This window comes from Gobio gobio, assembly GCF_949357685.1.
Source record: "Gobio gobio genome assembly, chromosome: 18".
Classification (NCBI taxonomy): domain Eukaryota; kingdom Metazoa; phylum Chordata; class Actinopteri; order Cypriniformes; family Gobionidae; genus Gobio; species Gobio gobio.
Genome location: NC_137111.1, coordinates 45,334,554 through 45,354,562, shown reverse-complemented (window position 1 = coordinate 45,354,562; position 20,009 = coordinate 45,334,554). Strand labels below are relative to the sequence as shown.

The following is a 20,009-nucleotide window of genomic DNA, read 5'->3' as shown; positions in this document are numbered from 1 at the left end:
ACAGAAGGGAAGAGCCGCGCAATGAGACCGCTATTCTAACCTCAACCTCCGCTTCACACACTTCAGTCCTGTTCGCATGCGTTTAGTTCCCAACTTAGCGAAAGGAAATAGTTTAAATGTAGTTTTTTTTTCTCATTTGTGAGACTCTATACACAGATTTAATTGCTTTTATAAAGTTCTCATGAGATTGGCTTCAGCACTGAGGATGCGAAACAGAATGACGGAACTTTCTACACGGAAAAGAAGCGCTTTGGATGTGTTTGTGTATTTGGGGTTTGTTTCCTTGGCTTATTCCTTCAACATTGACTTGCAACATCCCCTGGTGTTTCGGGGTCCAGATGCGACGTTTTTTGGATATTCAGTCCTGGAGCACGTCCATGACAACACACGCTGGTGAGTAACGTTACATGATCAGAGACCGAATACACATCAGGTATTGTGATTATTATTATACTTTCTTTGACGTGGTTTGCAGTATGCGAAATTGTACGATGATTTTAAATGAACTTTTTAAGTCCGTTTAGGTGTGTCAACTTCTACCACAGTAAGCCAAAAGTCTTTAAGGGGTCATTAAAAAATAAATGTTTAATATAAATGTATAATTAAATAGGCCTGTAATAAACAATCACAGTACAATTTGCCGTTAATTTCCTAACGGACGCGCTCGAGCGCTGTTCAGTTGCCATGGATACCTCCTCAGGCTAACGTCACTCACTTCATCAGTTGCGCCATGTAAAAAAAAATAAACACTTAATAACTTACTTTTAAGTGAACTTTTGTGGTCACTGTCCTTAATGTTATATTAATAGACTATATGTAGACCTACTTTAACAGACCCATAGCCGTGTTGTCTATGAGAAGTCGATGAATATCATAAATAGCTATAATGCATACAATGAGAAATAATAAGTAAGTTAGCCTAAATAAAAGTACACACTTTTTGTCGTGGTCTTCCGTTGTTGTCCGTTACGAATATACGTTAACGTCGTTTTAGCGCCTGGTGAAATTAAAATCAATGTAAAAAAATGTATGTGTATATATATATATATTTTTTTTTTTACATGTTACTTCCGTTGCTGTAAGCGGCAGGTGAAATTCAAGTCATTTACGTTTATACCGAAAACGGTCTTGTTTATTTTGCTTTATCTTGGTTTTTGGGGTTGTCAAGGTGGCTCCAAAATTATGTGGACCCTTAAAGGGATAGTTCTTTCAAAAAATTTACATTCTGTATGAATTTCTTTCTTCTGCTGAACACGAAAGAAGATATTTTGAGGAATGTCGGTAACCAAACAGTTGATGGTCCCCATTGACTTCCATAGTCATTTTAGGTTAAATGGAAGTCAATGGGGACCATCAACTGTTTGGTTAGCGACATTCCTCAAAATATCTTCTTTTGTGTGTGTGTGTGTGTGTGTGTGTGTGTGTGTGTGTGTGTGTGTGTGTGTGTGTGTGTGTGTGTGTGTGTGTGTGTGTGTGTGTGTGTGTGTGTGTGTTTTCAACAGACTCATACAGGTTTGAAACAACTTGAGGGAGAGTAAATGATGACAGAATTAAAATGTTTTGGTGAACTATCAAAATTCTGGGTTAAAAACAACCTAAAGTTGGGTTGAAATGGACAAACCCAGCAAATGGGTTGTTTTAACCCAGCGGTTGGGTTAAATGTTTGGTTAAAACAACCCAATTTCTGGGTTAAAACAACCCATTTGGTGGGTTTGTCCATTTTTAACCCAACATTTTTGGAGTATACTTACAATGTGTGACTTTTATTGCATTAGGTGATTTGAACCTATTTCATCAATAAAATTGACTTTCAAAGCGGGTTTATAAAAGTAAAAATGATGATCCATTTGAGGGAGAAAGACACTTGGTTTGATGTTTTGTTGTCATATATTTATGCACCACAAAACAATCACACTTAAGTACATTACATTCTTTAGCATTAACAGTTATTATTGAAAATACAATGAGCCACTGTAAAGCCCTTTGCATGTTTGGCCTGACTTTTAAAACCCACTCAACCCACTTTTTTTTTTTTTATCTTGTGACTGTACAGATGTTAAGCCTTTCTTCCAAGATCTGTCCTGAATTTTAAAGGGAAGCACTGGCCAGTGCCCAAATCATTGCCTTTTGCTTCAGCGGAGATAATGATGTAGTGCTTACATCACTGAAATATAGAGCCAAACCATGACAGAATGACAAGGCGAGACCACCTCCAGCCCTAATTCACTTATTAGGCATCCTTATTATTCATCCAAGGCACTTACAGACAAAAAACAGACCTACAAAGAATATTAGTTTTATGTTTTCTTTTACAATGGCTGAAAACGGTATAAATAGACTTGTATCCTCCTGAGCTCAGAGGTTGTGTGTGGCTGTGTTTTGTTGACTGTGTGTTTCTCCTGGTGTTTGTAGGATTGTGGTTGGGGCTCCCAGAGCAAACTCGTCTTTCAGTAGTTCAGTTCAGTCCCCGGGAGCCCTGTACAAGTGCCGGATCCGCAACAACCCAGAGCAGCGCTGCACTGAGATGGACCTCGGCAGAGGTGTGTGTCGCTCACACATCATCTCACAAACATCCCAAACTCACACAATCATCAAAGAACAGCACAAAAAAACTATATGGATATACAGTGTATACTGTGTAATACAGTTAATATCACCACTTAAGTTTTTATTGACAATTAATTAATGACATACTATACGCAAGTATAACGTTACTCAGATAGTCACAAACAGCACAATCACATTAAAGGGTCAGTTCACCCAAAAATGAAAATTCTGTCATTAATTACTTACCCTCGTGTCGTTCGACACCCGTAAGACCTCCGTTCATCTTCGGAACACAAATTAAGATATTTTAGTTGAAATCTGATGGCTCTGAAAGGCCTCCATTGGCACAATGCACGTTACACTCTCAAGACCCTTAAAAGCTACTAAAGACATCGTTACAAAGTCCATCTCACTACAGTGGTTCTACAATAACTTTATGAATCGGCGAGAATAGTTTTTGTGCGCAAAAAACTCCTAAATAACGACTTATACAGTGATGACGATTTCAAAACAAGGCATTATGAAGCTTCGAAGCGTTATGAATCACTGAGTCGATTCAGCGGTTTGAATCGCCAAATTTCAGCAGTTTGACACGCGATCCGAATCATGATTCGACTCACTGATTCATAACGCTTCGAAGCTTCATGATGCCTTGTTTTGAAATCGGTCATCACTATGTAAGTCGTTACTTAGGGTTTTTTTGCGCACAAAAACTATTGTCGCCGATTTATAAAGTTATTTTAGAACCACTGTAGTGAGATGGACTTTGTAACAACGTCTTTAGTACCTTTTAAGGGTCTTAAGAGTGAAACGTGCATTGAGCCAATGGAGGCCTTTCAGAGCCATCAGATTTCAACTAAATATCTTCATTTGTGTTCCGAAGATGAACGGAGGTCTGACGGGTGTCCAACGACATGAGGGTAAGTAATTAATGACAGAATTTTCATTTTTGGGTGAACTAACCCTTTAAAATTACCCTGTTCAAAAGTTTACATACCCTTGATTCTTAATACTGTGTGTGGTTCTCTGATGATCCACGGCTGTGTGTGTGTGTATTTTGTGATGGTTGTTCATGAGTCTCTTGTTTGTCCTGAGCAGTTAAACTGCTCAGTGTTCTTCAGAAAAATCCTTTAGCTCCTGCAAATTCTTCAGTTTTCCAGCATCTTTTGCACATTTGATCCCTCTCCAGCAGTGACTGCATGATTTTGAGATCCATCTTTTCACACTGAGGACGATTGAGGGACTCAAACACAACTATTAAAAAAGGTTTAAACATTCACTGATGCTCCAGAAGGAATCACGACGCATTAAGAGCCAGGGGTGAAAACATTTAGATTTTGAAGACACACACAAGATAAATTGTACTTAAGTTATCTTCAAGGAAACATGTAAGTATCTTCTGTTGCCTCTGAAGGGCAGTACTAAATGAAAAAAATACTATTTAAACAAAAAAAAAGAAAAATTCATCCTGTTCGGCTCTTAATGCATTTTGTTTCCTACTGGAGCTTCAGTGAATGTTTGAACCTTTTTTAGTAGTTGTGTTTGAATCCCTCAATCGTCCGCAGTGTGAAAAGATGGATCTCAAAATCATGCAGTCACTGCTGGAGAGGGATCAAATGTGCAAATGATGCTGGAAAACTGAAGAATTTGCAGGATCTGGAGGATTTTTCTGAAGAATGTTGATCAGTTTAACTGTTCAGGACAAACAAGAGACTCAAGAACAACCACACATACAGCCGTGGATCATCAGAGAACGACACACACACACACACACACACACACACACACACACACACACACACACACAGCTAGGGATCATCAGAGAACGACACAAACACACACACAGCTAGGGATCATCAGGGAACGACACAGTATTAAGAATCAAGGGTACATAAACTTTTGAACGGGGTCATTTTAATAAATTCAGCTTTTTTTTCATCTTGTGGACTATATGTAAACATCTTTTATGTGAAATATATCATTCAGGACAGTACTAAATAAAACAATTAAATGCATTTTGTATGATCCCTTTTATTTTGTTTAAATTATTCACATTTTCACAGATTCTGCAAGGGGTTCATAGAATGATGCATGTTTGCAAAAGGAAAAGTGTAAATCTAACACTATCAGTGCTGAACATTTCTGTTAGTATAGCACTTACAGAACTTGTGAGCTATACAAGCACCGCTGCATGAAGATATTATGATCATTAACATCATGATTTTCTTTGGAAAGCTGCTTTGAAACAATGTGTATCATTAAAAAAGCACTATACAAATAAATGTGACTTGACTAATACTTTTTCTATTGAATTTAGAAGAATGTGTATAATCGTACGGTATGCTTTAGACTTGTAAAAAGGGAAGTGAAAAAAGTGTTTCTGTGTGAGGGTCAAGTGTGCTTGTGTTTGACAGCACCAGCTCAGCTGAAAACCGGTTCGATGATGCCATCTGTGCGGTCAAATAACACACATTGTTTTGCATGGGTAGTTTAACCCTAACTACTATATACCACTGAAATTGCTCATGAAGTTAAACATGGAATTTGGACCAGTCAATATTTGAAAACCTGCCTGGGCGAATGTTTTAGCAGCCTTGTTTTCATCACCTTTAATAACGGTTCACAGATTTAATCAAAAACAGGGCTGTTATTTTATCCTATTGTTTTCGCACTACCCGTGTTATACTTACAGACATTTTCAGCACTGATAGTGTTAGATTTACACTTTTCCTTTTGCAAACATGGATCATACTATGAGCTTGTTTATGTGATGGACAGCAGTATCTAAAAAGCTTTTTTTCCTTTTGGACATTATTAATATTACTGTGTGAAATCAGTTAAAATGTCTGTAGCATTTTCAGTCTGGCTCCTGAAGTATTTTGATAGAAATGATGAATGGTTTGGCTAATATTTTCCGAGCTGCCGTGCCAAGGATCCAATGTGTAGAAATCTCTTGAAGCTCTGAGTTCTTTTCTTGTGGTGGAGAGATGAGAGCGGTTTATGCGGCTTCAATGCGCACACTCCTGCTTACGCTAGGTCTTACTGATAGAACACACATGAGCAAATGAGCGTGTCAGCGGGCCTGGGGCCCCAGCTTTGAGTTTACATGAATCATATGGGATAAAGACCCCTCAGAGGCCCCTCTCGAGATATATCGCTACTGATATCAGGGAAACTAATGTCAGTTAAAAGGGGACCTATTATCCCTTTTTACAACGTGTTGATTTTGTTATTGGGCTCTACTGGAATAGGTTTTCATGCATGAGTGTTAGGGATGTGACAGTGAGGATATTTTCCCATGACTTGTGACCGGTATCATCGTCTGGGACTGATTTGAAAGCGGAAGCAGAGCGAGCGTTCTCAAATAGTTCCTATTGAAGTTGAGCTTTCATTGTTTTCAGACGTTGACATTGTACAAGCCGAATGTTGCGGTTGGTCGGTGTTGTATTTGTCCCGCCCCTCCTCCACTGTGATTGGATGGCTGGGTGAAAAGTGACAGTGATGAAAAAGTTAAGCAAGTTAAACATTATTCTTCAACTTTCGGCGACCAGTAAAAAACACAGAGTGCTCAGCGATTGAGCGTGAAATACTCGCTCAGCGCCTCGTTACGCTCATGGCGTTCTAAAAACGCGGTGCTCCCATTGAAAACAAATTACCTATCGGTAAGCCCCGCCCCCCTTAGTTACTGTTGCTAACTGTCTTACAATGACAGCTGTCAGTGTGAAAACCTTATCCCAAGATGTTTTTGGACACGGAATGTAGCGGACCCTCTCCGATTGATTGCCAAACTTTACTGATGGTTTATGAAGTTTATTACATCGTTTTTCACCCCCAAAAAATCACTGTAAGAGTTGAACAAACAAAGCAGAAGTGCACATTAGTGTCTCATTCACAAACTCTCTCTCTCTCTCTCTCTCTCTCTCTCTCTCTCTCTCTCTCTCTCTCTGTTGCATTATCATTAACATACACCGCAAATTATACAAAAACACTCATACAACCACTAACAGTAAACAAACATATACAGACCTTATGCCTTTTCGGGGGTGCTAATAAACTGTCATCTTTGTATCTGAAAACAACTGCTAGCTCTTCCTTTCACTACCCGTAGACTATAATACACATCAAAATAGAAGTCCTCCTTAGTAAGACAGATAATGTAGACCGTAAACATAACTAAACAGAAATATTAAAAATATATACAAAAACAAATCGTTTTTTGTTAACGTTACATGACGTGAGAACAGTTAGTTATTTCGGTTTGTATGTTAGCAGGGACTCACTAACTTTAATCGTAACTTAATGAGATATGGCCACCAGAAAATCATCTCAGGATACCTGGAATCAGTGTTTCAGTATCCCAGGCACATCGTTTGACCATTTTTGTAGCATAAACACCCTCAAACCGATGAGAGCTTCGGATTTTCCAAGGTATCTCTATGGTGCTGAAACCTAAAGATGTCCTTGTTCCGGTCCCAGCGCAACTGATACTCAACTGCCATTGGCTCATCTGCGTTTGAGGGGCGGGGCTTACCGATAGGTCAATTGAATACGCCAGCCAGCCACGTGAAAAAAACACTTTGGTGGACACACGGCCTTATGAATGTCCGTGCTCATTTTACTTTTGCTTACAAATGAGCAATTTAAAATCCCCTGCCAGTGATACCGGTGTTGTCACAAGTCGATTAACCAGTGGGAAAATCCGTCACATCCCTAACATTCATGCATGAAATCTGACTGGTCTGTGCTGCGACTATCATTTGTCTCACGCTTTATTAAGCAGACATGTGTATGTTCTCTAACTGAACTAAAAATAGCCTAATGAATTTTCAAAAAACACATTATTTTTCTCATATTTGACAGCACCTCTCTTCCCAGTCTGTCAGTAACGCTCCGTTTAGTTCCTATCTCTATGAAGCCCCTCCTTCCGAAAAGTCTGGTCTGCCTCAGGTCTAACGGCGCTCGTCAATGTCAAAATCATTGAGATGGCCAATCAAATCAAAGTAGGCAGGGTTTACGTTACGTCTTCACACACAGACAAGCGCATCAATCTATCGCTTAATGCCATTGCGGAGACCCTATTCTTTTCGATGAAATCACAAAACAAAATGCACACAAATGTGTCCCTGCTCTAACATACAATCATTGAACATCTTTGATTTTAAACTATATTTGAGAGTGGATTATAACCCGAAAACTTTAACACGGTTTACAAAAATTCTACCACCAGACCACTAGGGAATTCAAATATTAACAGCAGATGTATGTATTTATTCACTAATGCGAAGAATCTCGGGACTAATAATATATTTGACACAAATTAATGCAAATATTGTTTGCAAATAGTCCCAAAATGATTATTTCCCAACTAGAAATAGACCTAGAATTTCGTTCACTGTTCAGTTTCTTTATGCTTTATAAAAATAAAAAAACGGTCCCCCCAATGTTCAAGACATGGTTACGGCCTTGAAATGGAGGCGGGTTTTTCAGAAACAATGACACTGATATAGAGAATAACTCCCGCTGAAGGGACTTTGTAACTTTACAGACCATGTTCATGTCAATGTAAAAACCATCAGGTCCTCTTTAAAGCAATAGTTCACCTAAAAATTGGCTTTCTTAGCTTATGTGACTTTATTACTTCTGTGGAACAAAAACATTCTGCTAAACATAATTGATCAACTTTACACAGTCATTGAACAAAACTGAATCAACACTGAACTGACTTCAACTGAACAATGACACTGTTGTCTTTATTTAAAGATGCTTTACAGCTAAATTGAATTCTGTTTGCGTCACGTATTGCTATTTCCTGTTGATCATTGTAAAGCTGCTTTGAAACAATCTGTATTGTATAAAGCACTATATAAAAAAGGTGATTAAGTACATCATTTTTAGGCTCCACAGAAGAAGGAAATGACTTGTGGGTGAGTAAATTGTGACAGATTAATTTTTTTATTTTTAGTGAACTATTTCTTTAAATCTTGTTAAAGGTTCATTAGGAATATCTGTTGTCAATTTATGAAGAATGTTTTTTGACTTGTGAACATGGGTCAGATGATATCGCAGTGCCATGACTAGACATTTACTCATCCGCTTGGAGACACAAAACTATTTATTGGCTTCGTAATGGTCTTGATCTTGATAATTGCAAGCATATTTTGTGCAATTCTTTAGTTGTATTCTCCTATTTTTACAGCAATCATTGAAGTTCATTACTGGTAAAGTGAAATGCGTTCAAACTGTCCTCAGTTGTTATGGGAGGTAATTCTCCACTTTCTACAATGTCTATTAGCTTCATCAAATACAGTAATTATGATATTTCCTTCTAAGCAACACAGACATATCATTCAAAGACATATCCAGGAAGAGCAATTACGATCTTTATTTAGAGTAATAGAGTCAGTTAATTGTCTGTGTGATGAGGGTTTATTGCACTGAACGAGGTATTGTATAGTGTACTGTGTACTAAAAGAATAGTTCTGACTAAGTTCCAAGCAGCAGATCCTTTAAGTCCTGTAAGTTGCGAGATGGGGCCTCCATGGATCGGACTTGTTAGTTCAGCACATCCCACAGATGCTCGATTGGATTGAGATCTGGGGAATTTTGGAGGCCAAGTCAACACCTCAAACTCGTTGTTGTGCTCCTCAAACCATTCCTGAAGCATTTGTGCTTTGTGGCGGCGCATTATCTGCTGAAAGAGCCACAGCCACCAGGGAATACCGTCTCCATGAAAGGGTGTACATGGTCTCAACAATGCTTAGGTAGGTGAGACGTGTCAAAGTAACATCCACATGATGGAGGACCCAAGGTTTCCCAGCAGAACATTGCCCAAAGCATCACTGCCTCCGCCGCCACGCCTTCTTCCCATAGTGCACCTGGTGCCATGTGTTCCCCAGGTAAGAGTTTTCCAAAGAAAACGTGATTCATCAGACCAGGCCACCTTCTTCCATTGCCCCGTGGTCCAGTTCTGATGCTCACTTGCCACTGTTGGTGCTTTGGACGGAGGTCGTGGGTCAGCATGGGCACCCTGACTGGTCTGCGGCTCTGCCGCCCCATACACAACAAACTGAGATGCTCTGTGTATTTTGACACCTTTCTATCAGATCCAGCATTAACTTCTTGAGCAATTTGAGCTCCAATAGCTCGTCTGTTTGATTGGACCACACGGGCCAGCCTTCGCTCCCCACGTGCATCAATGAGCCTCGGCCGCCCATGACCCTGTGGCCGGTTCTCCACTGTTCCTTCCTTGGAGCACTTTTGATAGAGACTGACCACTGCAGACCGGGAACACCCCACAAGAGCTGCAGTTTTGGAGATGCTCTGACCCAGTCGTCTGGTCATCACAATTTGGCCCTTGTCAAACTCACTCAAATCCTTAAAGGGTTAGTTCACCCAAAAATGAAAATTCTGTCATTAATTACTCACCCTCATGTCGTTCGACAACCGTCAGACCTCCGTTCATCTTCGGAACAGAAATTAAGATATTTTAGTTGAAATCTGATGGCTCTGAAAGGCCTCCATTGGCTCAATGCACGGTTCACTCTCAAGACCCTTAAAAGGCACTAAAGACGTCGTTACAAAGTCCATCTCACTACAGTGGTTCTAAAATAACTTTATGAATCGGCGACAATAGTTTTTGTGCGCAAAAAAACCCTAAATAACGACTTACATAGTGATGACGATTTCAAAACAAAGCATCATGAAGCTTCGAAGCGTTATGAATCAGTGAGTCGAATCAGCGGTTTGAATCGCCATAATTCAGCAGTTTGACACGCGATCCGAATCATCATTCGGCTCACTGATTCATAACGCTTCGAAGCTTCATGATGCCGTGTTTTGAAATCGTCATCACTATGTAAGTCGTTATTTAGGGTTTTTTTGCGCACAAAAACTATTCTCGCCGATTCATAAAGTTATTGTAGAACCACTGTAGTGAGATGGACTTTGTAACGACGTCTTTAGTATCTTTTAAGGGTCTTGAGAGTGAACCGTGCATTGAGCCAATGGAGGACTTTCTGAGCCATCAGATTTCAACTAAAATATCTTAATTTCTGTTCCGAAGATGAACGGAGGTCTTACGGGTGTCGAACGACATGAGGGTAAGTAATTAATGACAGAATTTTCATTTTTGGGTGAACTAACCCTTTAAGCTTGCCCATTGTTCCTGCTTCTAACACATCAACTTTGAGGACAAAATGTTCACTTGCTGCCTAATATATCCCACCCACTAACAGGTCCCGTGATGAAGAGATAATCAGTCTTATTCATCTCACCTATCAGTGGATGTTATGCCTGATTGGTGTATGTATAAGGTATTCATAATGTACGTTATAATGCATGCATTATATCGTTTCATAAATAATTGCAACCAAAATTATAATGCATTATAATATTTGCACATCATGTATACTTTCAAAAGGTGTGTTCAAATGAATAGACGGTTATACATGAAATCATACAATGCAAAGGTGCATAAGAAGGCATAATTAATGCATTATATACAAAGGCGTTAAGTAAAGTGTTACCATACCAATATGGTTTTGCAGTTTTCTAAAATGTTGGTAGAGGCACAGTTTTTACATTGATAGATTTTTAGAATGTTTACTTTTCATACAATAGTGCAAATTGTACAGAAAATGGGTCTAATGTAGTTTTAATTGTGTTTTAGTATTGCATTACTAGCTAAGCAACACGCTAAAGCCAACGATTGGACTGAGCTATTACTGGCAGTCATTTTGATCCCACAGTGTTAAAAAGATCCTCGCCTGACTAAATCTCTGTTGACCAACCCTCAAGCTTAGCTAACTGTGACGATCAAAGCAGAGATAGCGTGTGCATTTGTTTTCTTTCAGTTATCAGTTAACCAACCAGCACACTCCGGCCTCTCGCCCTGTCTAGATCTCCCCTACTTCTCTTCAGAGAGAAGGCCATCCCCTCGCTGTGCAGTTCACAACCAGAAGAACGCAGCATTCAGGACCCACACAGATGAGAAAACAAACACGTCTGTTACGGAGATGGCCGGGGGAACCGGGGGTCGGTGATTTGATGAGATGTTTATAGTCTGAGGAACATTCCTCGCACCCTCTCATTTGAAGTGACAGCCAAGGTTTTTAAGAAGGGAATTCTTCTCGCGGTTTTCCTACAGTCTTGACCCCGTGTAATATATCTGTGTTCGATGAGTAGTGTTTTTTGGATGGTGCTTCGCTGCTAATTGCTGAATATAGTGCTTCGTCCATATCCCAAGCAAACTTCATCTTGGTTTTTGACAGTTTGTATTTTCCTCCTAACTTGAGATCTGGCGCTCGTCTTTGTGTGCTTTGGATGCTTCACAGCTTTAGGGACAAAAGCATTAACACCTCAAACAAGACTTGATGAGAACCATTTGTCCCATCTTTGACAAGCTGCTGTTTAGGAGGTAAAGGGTTGTTTCCTGACAAGATTTCATGTAATGGCTGCTAAAAAAGATTAGCTTATGAACCTAGACAAAAACCTCGACAATGGTCATACATTACCATTCAAACTATTCAGTAAGATTCTTATAAGTAAGTTTTACTCAGCAAGGATGCATTAAATTGATCAAAAGTGACAGGAAAGACATTTATCATGTTACAAAACAGTTGAATCCTGTTCTTTTAAACTTTCTATTCATCAAAGATGAATCCATAAAAATATGAAGCGGCACACAATTGATAATCAGAAATGTTTCTTGAGCATCAAATCTTCATATTAGTAAAGATTTCTGAAGGATCATGTGACACTGAAGACTGGAGTAATGATTCTGAAAATTCAGCTTTGCATTGCAGGAATAAGTTACATTTTAAAATATTTTCATAGAAAATATGTATAGATAATATTACACAATATTACTTTTATTAAATTAATGCAGCCTTGGTGGGCAGAAGAGGCTTATTTCAAAAACATTTTATTTTTAGCTTATTACATTTTTGTTGTTGCTATCCGCTTGTTAAGTCATGATGTACGGAACGCCGTTTCTGGGTCCAAGCCTCAACTCGTTACACAGGGCAACTTTTTGAGCAATGTTAGGCAATGTTGCCGTCGACGGGCAACCAGGTAAGACACTGGGCCCATGACCGATCTAAAGTATCCAGATAGAAATTGTTGCCCATTCCCAATGGGAAAGTGCCCAAGCAACATTGCTTTCTAACATTACTCCGCAACATTGCTCAAAAAAGTTGCCCCATGTAGCATTTGTGACCCATCACCTTTAGACCGCATTGTGTTTGTGTATGTATTAGCACCGTTTGTTGTTTCTTGTGGTATGAGATGAGCGTTTGGACCCGGAAGCTCTGGCGTGTGACGTCAGACTTAACAACTGAATACGTCAAACTCTATTGCAATAAATTGCGTGTTGAGTCTTGCATGTTTGATTCTTGTAGGGTGTTACAATTCACTTTTGAAGTTCCAAGACCGTTAGGATGTTGTCTTTGTACACTGCAAAAACAATTATCTGGATTTTTAACAGTAAAATACGTACTGAAAAATGCTACTGTAAAAACCTGTTAATTAGTTCCGTTTCCTTATTATATACACTCACCTAAAGGATTATTAGGAACACACACTAATACTGTGTTTGACCCCCTTTTGCCTTCAGAACTGCCTTAATTCTACGTGGCATTGATTCAACAAGGTGCTGAAAGCATTCTTTAGAAATGTTGGCCCATATTGATAGGATAGCATCTTGCAGTTGATGGAGATTTGTGGGATGCACATCCAGGGCACGAAGCTCCCGTTCCACCACATCCCAAAGATGCTCTATTGGGTTGAGATCTGGTGACTGTGGGGGCCATTTTAGTTCAGTGAACTCATTGTCATGTTCAAGAAACCAATTTGAAATGATTGGAGCTTTGTGACGGTGCATTATCCTGCTGGAAGTAGCCATCAGAGGATGGGGACATGGTGGTCATAAAGGGATGGACACGGTCAGAAACAATGCTCAGGTAGGCCGTGGCATTTAAACGATGCCCAGTTGGCACTAAGGGGCCTAAAGTGTGCCAAGAAAACATCCCCCACACCATTACACCACCACCACCAGCCTGCACAGTGGTAACAAGGCATGATGGATCCATGTTCTCATTCTGTTTACGCCAAATTCTGACTCTACCTTCTGAATGTCTCAACAGAAATCGAGACTCATCAGACCAGGCAACATTTTTCCAGTCTTCAACTGTCCAATTTTGGTGAGCTTGTGCAAATTGTAGCCTCTTTTTCCTATTTGTAGTGGAGATGAGTGGTACCCGGTGGGGTCTTCTGCTGTTGTAGCCCATCCGCCTCAAGGTTGTGCGTGTTGTGGCTTCACAAGTGCTTTGCTGCATACCTCGGTTGTAACGAGTGGTTATTTCAGTCAAAGTTGCTCTTCTATCAGCTTGAATCAGTCGGCCATTCTCCTCTGACCTCTAGCATCAACAAGGCATTTTCTCCCACAGGACTGCCGCATACTGGATGTTTTTCCCTTTTCACACCATTCTTTGTAAACCCTAGAAATGGTTGTGTGTGAAAATCCCAGTAACTGAGCAGATTGTGAAATACTCAGACCGGCCCGTCTGGCACCAACAACCATGCCACGCTCAAAACTGCTTAAATCACCTTTCTTTCCCATTCTGACATTCAGTTTGGAGTTCAGGAGATTGTCTTGACCAGGACCACACCCCTAAATGCATTGAAGCATCTACCATGTGATTGGTTGATTAGATAATTGCATTAATGAGAAATTGAACAGATGTTCCTAATAATCCTTTGGGTGAGTGTATACACTCTAAAAAAAAAAAGGTTCTATATTGCACCAAAAATGGTTCTTGGCTCGTAATCATAGGGGAACCTTTTTTAGTGCTATATAGCACCAATTTTGGTGCTTCAGTGGTGCTTCAGTGGTTCTTCAGCGGTTCTTCAGAGGTTCTTCAGCGGTTCTTCAGAGGTTCTTCACCGGTTCTTTGACTAAGGTGCTATATAGCACCTCTGAAGAACCGCTGAAGAACCACTGAAGCACCAAAATTGGTTCTATATAGCACTAAAAAAGGTTCCCCTATGATTACGAGCCTTTTTTTTTAGAGTGTATGGTGAATAACTGTAATCTAACCTTTAATGTGATTTTACAGTAAAATACTGTTAAATTTACAATTTTTGGAAGTGAAAAAGAACAAGTCATCATATAATTTACAGTTAAAAATTTACAGTAAATTGAGATTCCCAGAATTCACTACTTGACTCTTCCCATTGAAATAATTGTTTCATCTTAGTCAGTTATATACATTATGGTTTTATTTTACAATTCATGTATTTAAAATAATGTCTATTGCAAAACTTCTCACTAGGTTTTGGGCTGGTGTGAAGGTTTTTTTTTTTTTTTTTTTTTTTTTTGGTAATGCATTGCTTCATTTACATTTCATACCAAAACTGTGTGGGAGTAGAATAGACATCCAAGTTCAATTGGGCATTTCTCAGTCTAAGTCTGCAAGTCTCTGAGCCGATGTCAGTCTGCTGAGAAGGAAGAGAAAATAACCAGAGCCAAAGAAAACAGCCGCAGTCCCGGGAGCCATCACTCTTTCTCCTGCGGACAATCACAGTTTGCCCCTCAGAGGGCCGCTGTAGCTCAACGCTCATAGATAAACATTAAAGTCGACCCTTATGCTTAGATAAACTCCCTGCAGGAATAACACGCCTGTGCTCATAAATTCACCATTTTTGTACACAAAAAACCCCCCAAAATAGACAATAGAATACCTCTAAAATAGGACATGTCTGATTCAAGAAGCTGATATCTCATGGTTCATATTTTCCAAGGTCGCCAGTGTTAGTTTTGTCATTTTTATTCCTAACATTTGAGGTAAATGAACTCTTATCATGCTTTAGTATTTTTTAAAGTCTTACATTTTTGTAAACAGACTGGGAAGCGTTACCCAAAAGCAAGCCTTAGTAACCGATGAAATGGTCTCTAAAGTCTTCTTAGTCTTGCTTGACGGTTACAAGTAAATTGAACATTGAACTAAATAATGACATTTGTCTTTTTAGAGCTGCTTTATAGATTAATTCTTTCATAATTGATTAACTTTGCAACATTTGTAGTTATTTAAATGAATTGAATTGACATTGAACTCAATTGAGCTGAATATCGTCTTCTGTAGAGCTGCTTATAGCTGAAATTTATTGTTTCATAAATTATTAACTTTATAACATTAGCACTGTTGTTTTCCTGTTTATTACTGTGAAGCTGCTTTGAAACAATCTGTGTTGTATATAGTGCTATATAAATTACTTCACTTGACTTTATACCATGGTACTCGAATGATCACCAAATTCATGCACCATTATATTTAAATGACAATGGTGTATTTTTGTATACCTTGGTACCTTGGTATGCACAACATCCTGCAATAGTCTAGATGTGTTTTGCATGGTGTTGGTTATCATTTAAGGAAACCAAAGTGTATTAAAAAGCCTTTAGGTGGTTATTTGCTCCTTTCTGCTACTGTGTTGTAGCCTGGCTCTGCCCTCCTACATACTTCTGCACAATTTTCATTTTTCTTTGCGGTATATTTTCTGGTTTTCTCCGGTCAAATTTTAACCGGTCCAATCAGCGAACAGAGGGAGTGGCTGAGAACGATGGCATTGATGTTGCGCGCTAGTTTGAGATGACATGCGTTACAACTTACAACCAAACGTTAGCGATTGGTTATGGCAGATCCAGAGCGGCTCTGGGCAGACCCAATAGTTTTAAACTTCAAAAGAGTACCTGCCTTCAAGGAAGTTAATGCTTGTTAATCCACTTTTGCTAGTGTAATGACAGGAAAAACGATCGGTGCGCCAGACGCATGGTCTAAAAAGGCTGTCCCTAGTCTCTTAATGAGTCATGGGTGTGTTTTGGGCATAACGTGCAATAAACCAATCAGAGTCTCATCTCCCATTCCCTTTAAAAGCCAGTTGCGCTCAAGCCATGGCAGATTCGTTATTGACGAATCCTTTTATTTTTTATATTTAGCGTGTGTGTGCTGCTGCACTGTGTGTGTAATAAGTGTATGCGCGTTGTGCACCCGCCCGCCTATTGACGCATATTACTAACACACCCTTTAAATAACACAAAAAAATACTGCGTTTTCAGTTCCTCAAAATAGCAACTCGCCAACAATGCTCCTGAACACACCTGGTTTTCGGACCAGCACGCCCATGGGTGAACAGATGGCGCGAGTGCATTTGCTATTTAAACAACGTGGCGCTTGACGTGAAAATGATAACTGCGTCGGGCTGAATTATATGATATTGTACACCGGGCCGTGTGTATGATAGAGCCCAATGTGTTTGCTTACATTTTCCTGAAATATAATGTCTAGAGACTTTATGATTCCCAAGTCGAGCAGTTGCCCACCGGCATTGTGAGCATTGGAATGAGTTCATACACTTTATATATTCATATTTGATACACATGAGTTTCACATTTCAAATATTTTGTGTTGTACTCATCTTACTAACACTAACTCTTTTGTTCTGTCTGCAGCAGTATTGTCTGTATTTAAGCATATTAAACTGTCTCAAACATTGACTGTCTTTTTTGTTTCAGGCTGTCTGGTCTCAGTGTGGTTTTATTGTGTTTCTCTTTGCAGACAGAGATGTTTGTTTCTCTGTTGGCGACAGTAACGTTCTCATTCTGTACTTTAGGAAATAATCAGACGGAGTCCTGCGGGAAGACGTGTCGAGGCAACAGGAACAACGAGTGGATGGGGGTCAGTCTGGCTCGACAGGACAAAACCAACGGCAAAATTCTGGTATGTCCCATTTAAACACAGAAAACAACCATTGTTTTCCAACTGTGACTCGAAATTCTGATTGGATGAGTTGTGTTTGAAACAATGCAGAGATGACATATGTTTGTAGGGCAACCCGGAAGTTATCATCACCCTGGTTTCCTCCACAAAAAGCCAATAGTATTTTTAGTATTTTTGATTATTGCTGAAAATAAGCTCTGTGACCAAAAAAAGTTCATGATTCTGACACATTTTGTTAAACTAGACAAGTCTTCACAAATGAACACAACTGTTATGAATTTTAAAGCCTAAATACAATCGCATTCAGACATTTATCCCCAAAAAAGTGCAAAAATATTTCGTTTCTGAGTTTTAGGACTCTTAGACTCTTAGGATTCTTGCAGCACTTTTGCCTTAATATTGTACAGAATAGGAACTTTGAGGAAGAAGATTAGAAAGGAAACCTGTTCAAAGTTTAATGAAACATGAGGATGAAAGACTAAAGCGTTAAACAGGTAATTATGATCAAAATGGTCTAGATTTAACGTGTGTGATATTGTGCATGAATGAGTAGGAAATTGATGTTTTTCGTGGGTTTTGTTTGAGTACAATAGACTGTGTTTAGTAATAATAATCTTGAGCATGCTTTACTTTATTCTTTTTTTTTAACAACCTTTAACGACTGAATTTTCAACCATCTCAGCAGTTGTTTAATACAAACCACATCGAGTTGTAAAACATGGGCAGAAACTGAAGCCATCATTGTTACAAATATCTTTCACGACGACCGCATTGTTAAAACTCCAGCTGTTCCGTACATCAAGAGAAAGCAAGAGTTTGAAGTGAGGGCCACTTTATCACGATGACAAACTGGAGCTCGAGAATAGATGGACAAACAAGTCAAACTAGACGTCAGCACCAATCTGCTGTGTTTCTGTTTCTTCAGGCTTGAATTGTGTCGTGGTGGTCCGATTCGAGGTCAGACTCCTCGTTACGTCTTATCTTCAGCACCCTGTCGTGGGGTTCTCTGGGTTTTGATGGGCGTCTTACAGGAAGGCAGGATCAGGGTGGTCTGACAGAGGAAAGGACACTTGCAGCACTGATATGTTCAAATCAAAGAGGTCGAGGGAGAGATGGCATGTTATAGTGGTGGCTGTAATGATGGTAATTTGGTTGGTAGATTAGTATTTACAAGTCAGGACCGGATTAAACAAATGTGCATTCAGGCTCGTGCCCAAGAGAACCAAGTGCAAGAGAGACACCAACACAATCAAGGTTGTATAAACGTTTTTAATTGGCAGGAGATGTGGCACAGCAACCTAAGACGTGGCGTAACTCATGCAATCAGATTTTAGAGCTGAAACTGTGTATTACGAGATGCAGGCAGGGTGACATTGAGTTTGTCTTTTGATTGCACCATAAACTCAGTATGCACACTCATTTTTTAAAAAGAAATTAAGGCTTTTATTCAGCTAGGAGACATTAAAATGATCAAAAGTGACAATTTATAATGTTAAAGATTTTCTTTTGAACGTTGTAGTGATCAAATAATCCCGAAAAAAATAAATTTTCCACAAAACTATTAAGCAGAAACTGTTGTCAACATTGATAATAATAAGAAATGTTTCTTCAAATCAACATATTAGAGTGATTTCTAAAGGATCATTCGACACTGAAGACTGGAGTAATGATTTGCATTACAGGAAATAAACTATAGAAAAGTTATTTTAAATTCTAATATTATTTCACAGTATTGCTGTTTTTACTGTATTTGTAATAAATGTAGCCTTTAAAGGTCCCATGGCATGGATTGTTTTTATTATTTTATAATGTTTCCTGAGGTGTGCTTGTATTGTTAGTATGGTTTTTACATCAAAAAATGTCATAATTTAGAAATAAAAGGCATTTTTTCTATACTGTTATTAGCCCTCTGGCTTGAATGCTCTGTTTCAAGGGGCATGTCTGATGTGAGACTTCAGTGAAAACGCCCACTGTTGTGATTGGCTGACATCTTTGCATTTGAAATGAGTATTAGATTATGTGGTGGAGGGGGCGTGGTTTAGCGAGACACAGTCTGACTCTGCAAGAACTGCCAATCCAGAGAGAGACGGACTGAGCACACAAGATAGCTGAGAAAGTTTTATTGTACCGAGTTGTTGAGAGCGCAAGTTTATTTTGTTTGTATCTGAGAGTTCTGAATAAACATGAGTCCCAGTCACGCGACCCTGTCTTCTTCCTCCTTATTCTACGAACTGTGTAACATGTGGAACCCTCTCGAATACTTTTACTAAGTTTTTTTACCATCACAGCCGTCGAGATGAACGAATCGTCAAAGTGTTGATTTTAGCATTATTTTTTCGATCTTTTCCCATCACATGAAAGGCTTGAGCATTGAGTACAGACGGTCTGTTCATCGTGTGAATGCTGTGATCTCGTCATTGCAGTGCGTTTTCTCTCACAAAATGCTTTGACCACAACTAACAGCAAACACGACATTGACAGGAATACAGTAAGAGCTTTGTGCAGCATAACAGCGTCATTCATTATAACGGCAGTTTGGGCAAGTGTGCAGATACACTCGTGACGTGTGATTGACAGATCCGAACATTATAAAGAGAGTGTTCTTTGATCGCTCTCTGTAATCATTTAAATAGCAGATTTGTTTCATGCTACTAACAGAAGCGATGTGAAGTTGATCATTTTAGTCGC

General features: G+C 39.2%; 1 protein-coding gene across 1 annotated transcript in view; it reads left to right on the top strand.

Moving 5' to 3' along the window:
- itga9 (integrin, alpha 9) overlaps positions 1 to 20,009 on the top strand; it is a 112,859-nt gene continuing 92,850 nt past the window's right edge. Inside the window, exons 1-3 of the mRNA XM_079842837.1 lie at positions 1 to 393; positions 2,413 to 2,540; positions 17,215 to 17,321. Of these exons, the coding sequence (XP_079698963.1) occupies positions 182 to 393; positions 2,413 to 2,540; positions 17,215 to 17,321 (447 nt within the window). The 5' untranslated portion in view covers positions 1 to 181. The remainder of the gene's footprint in view (positions 394 to 2,412; positions 2,541 to 17,214; positions 17,322 to 20,009) is intronic.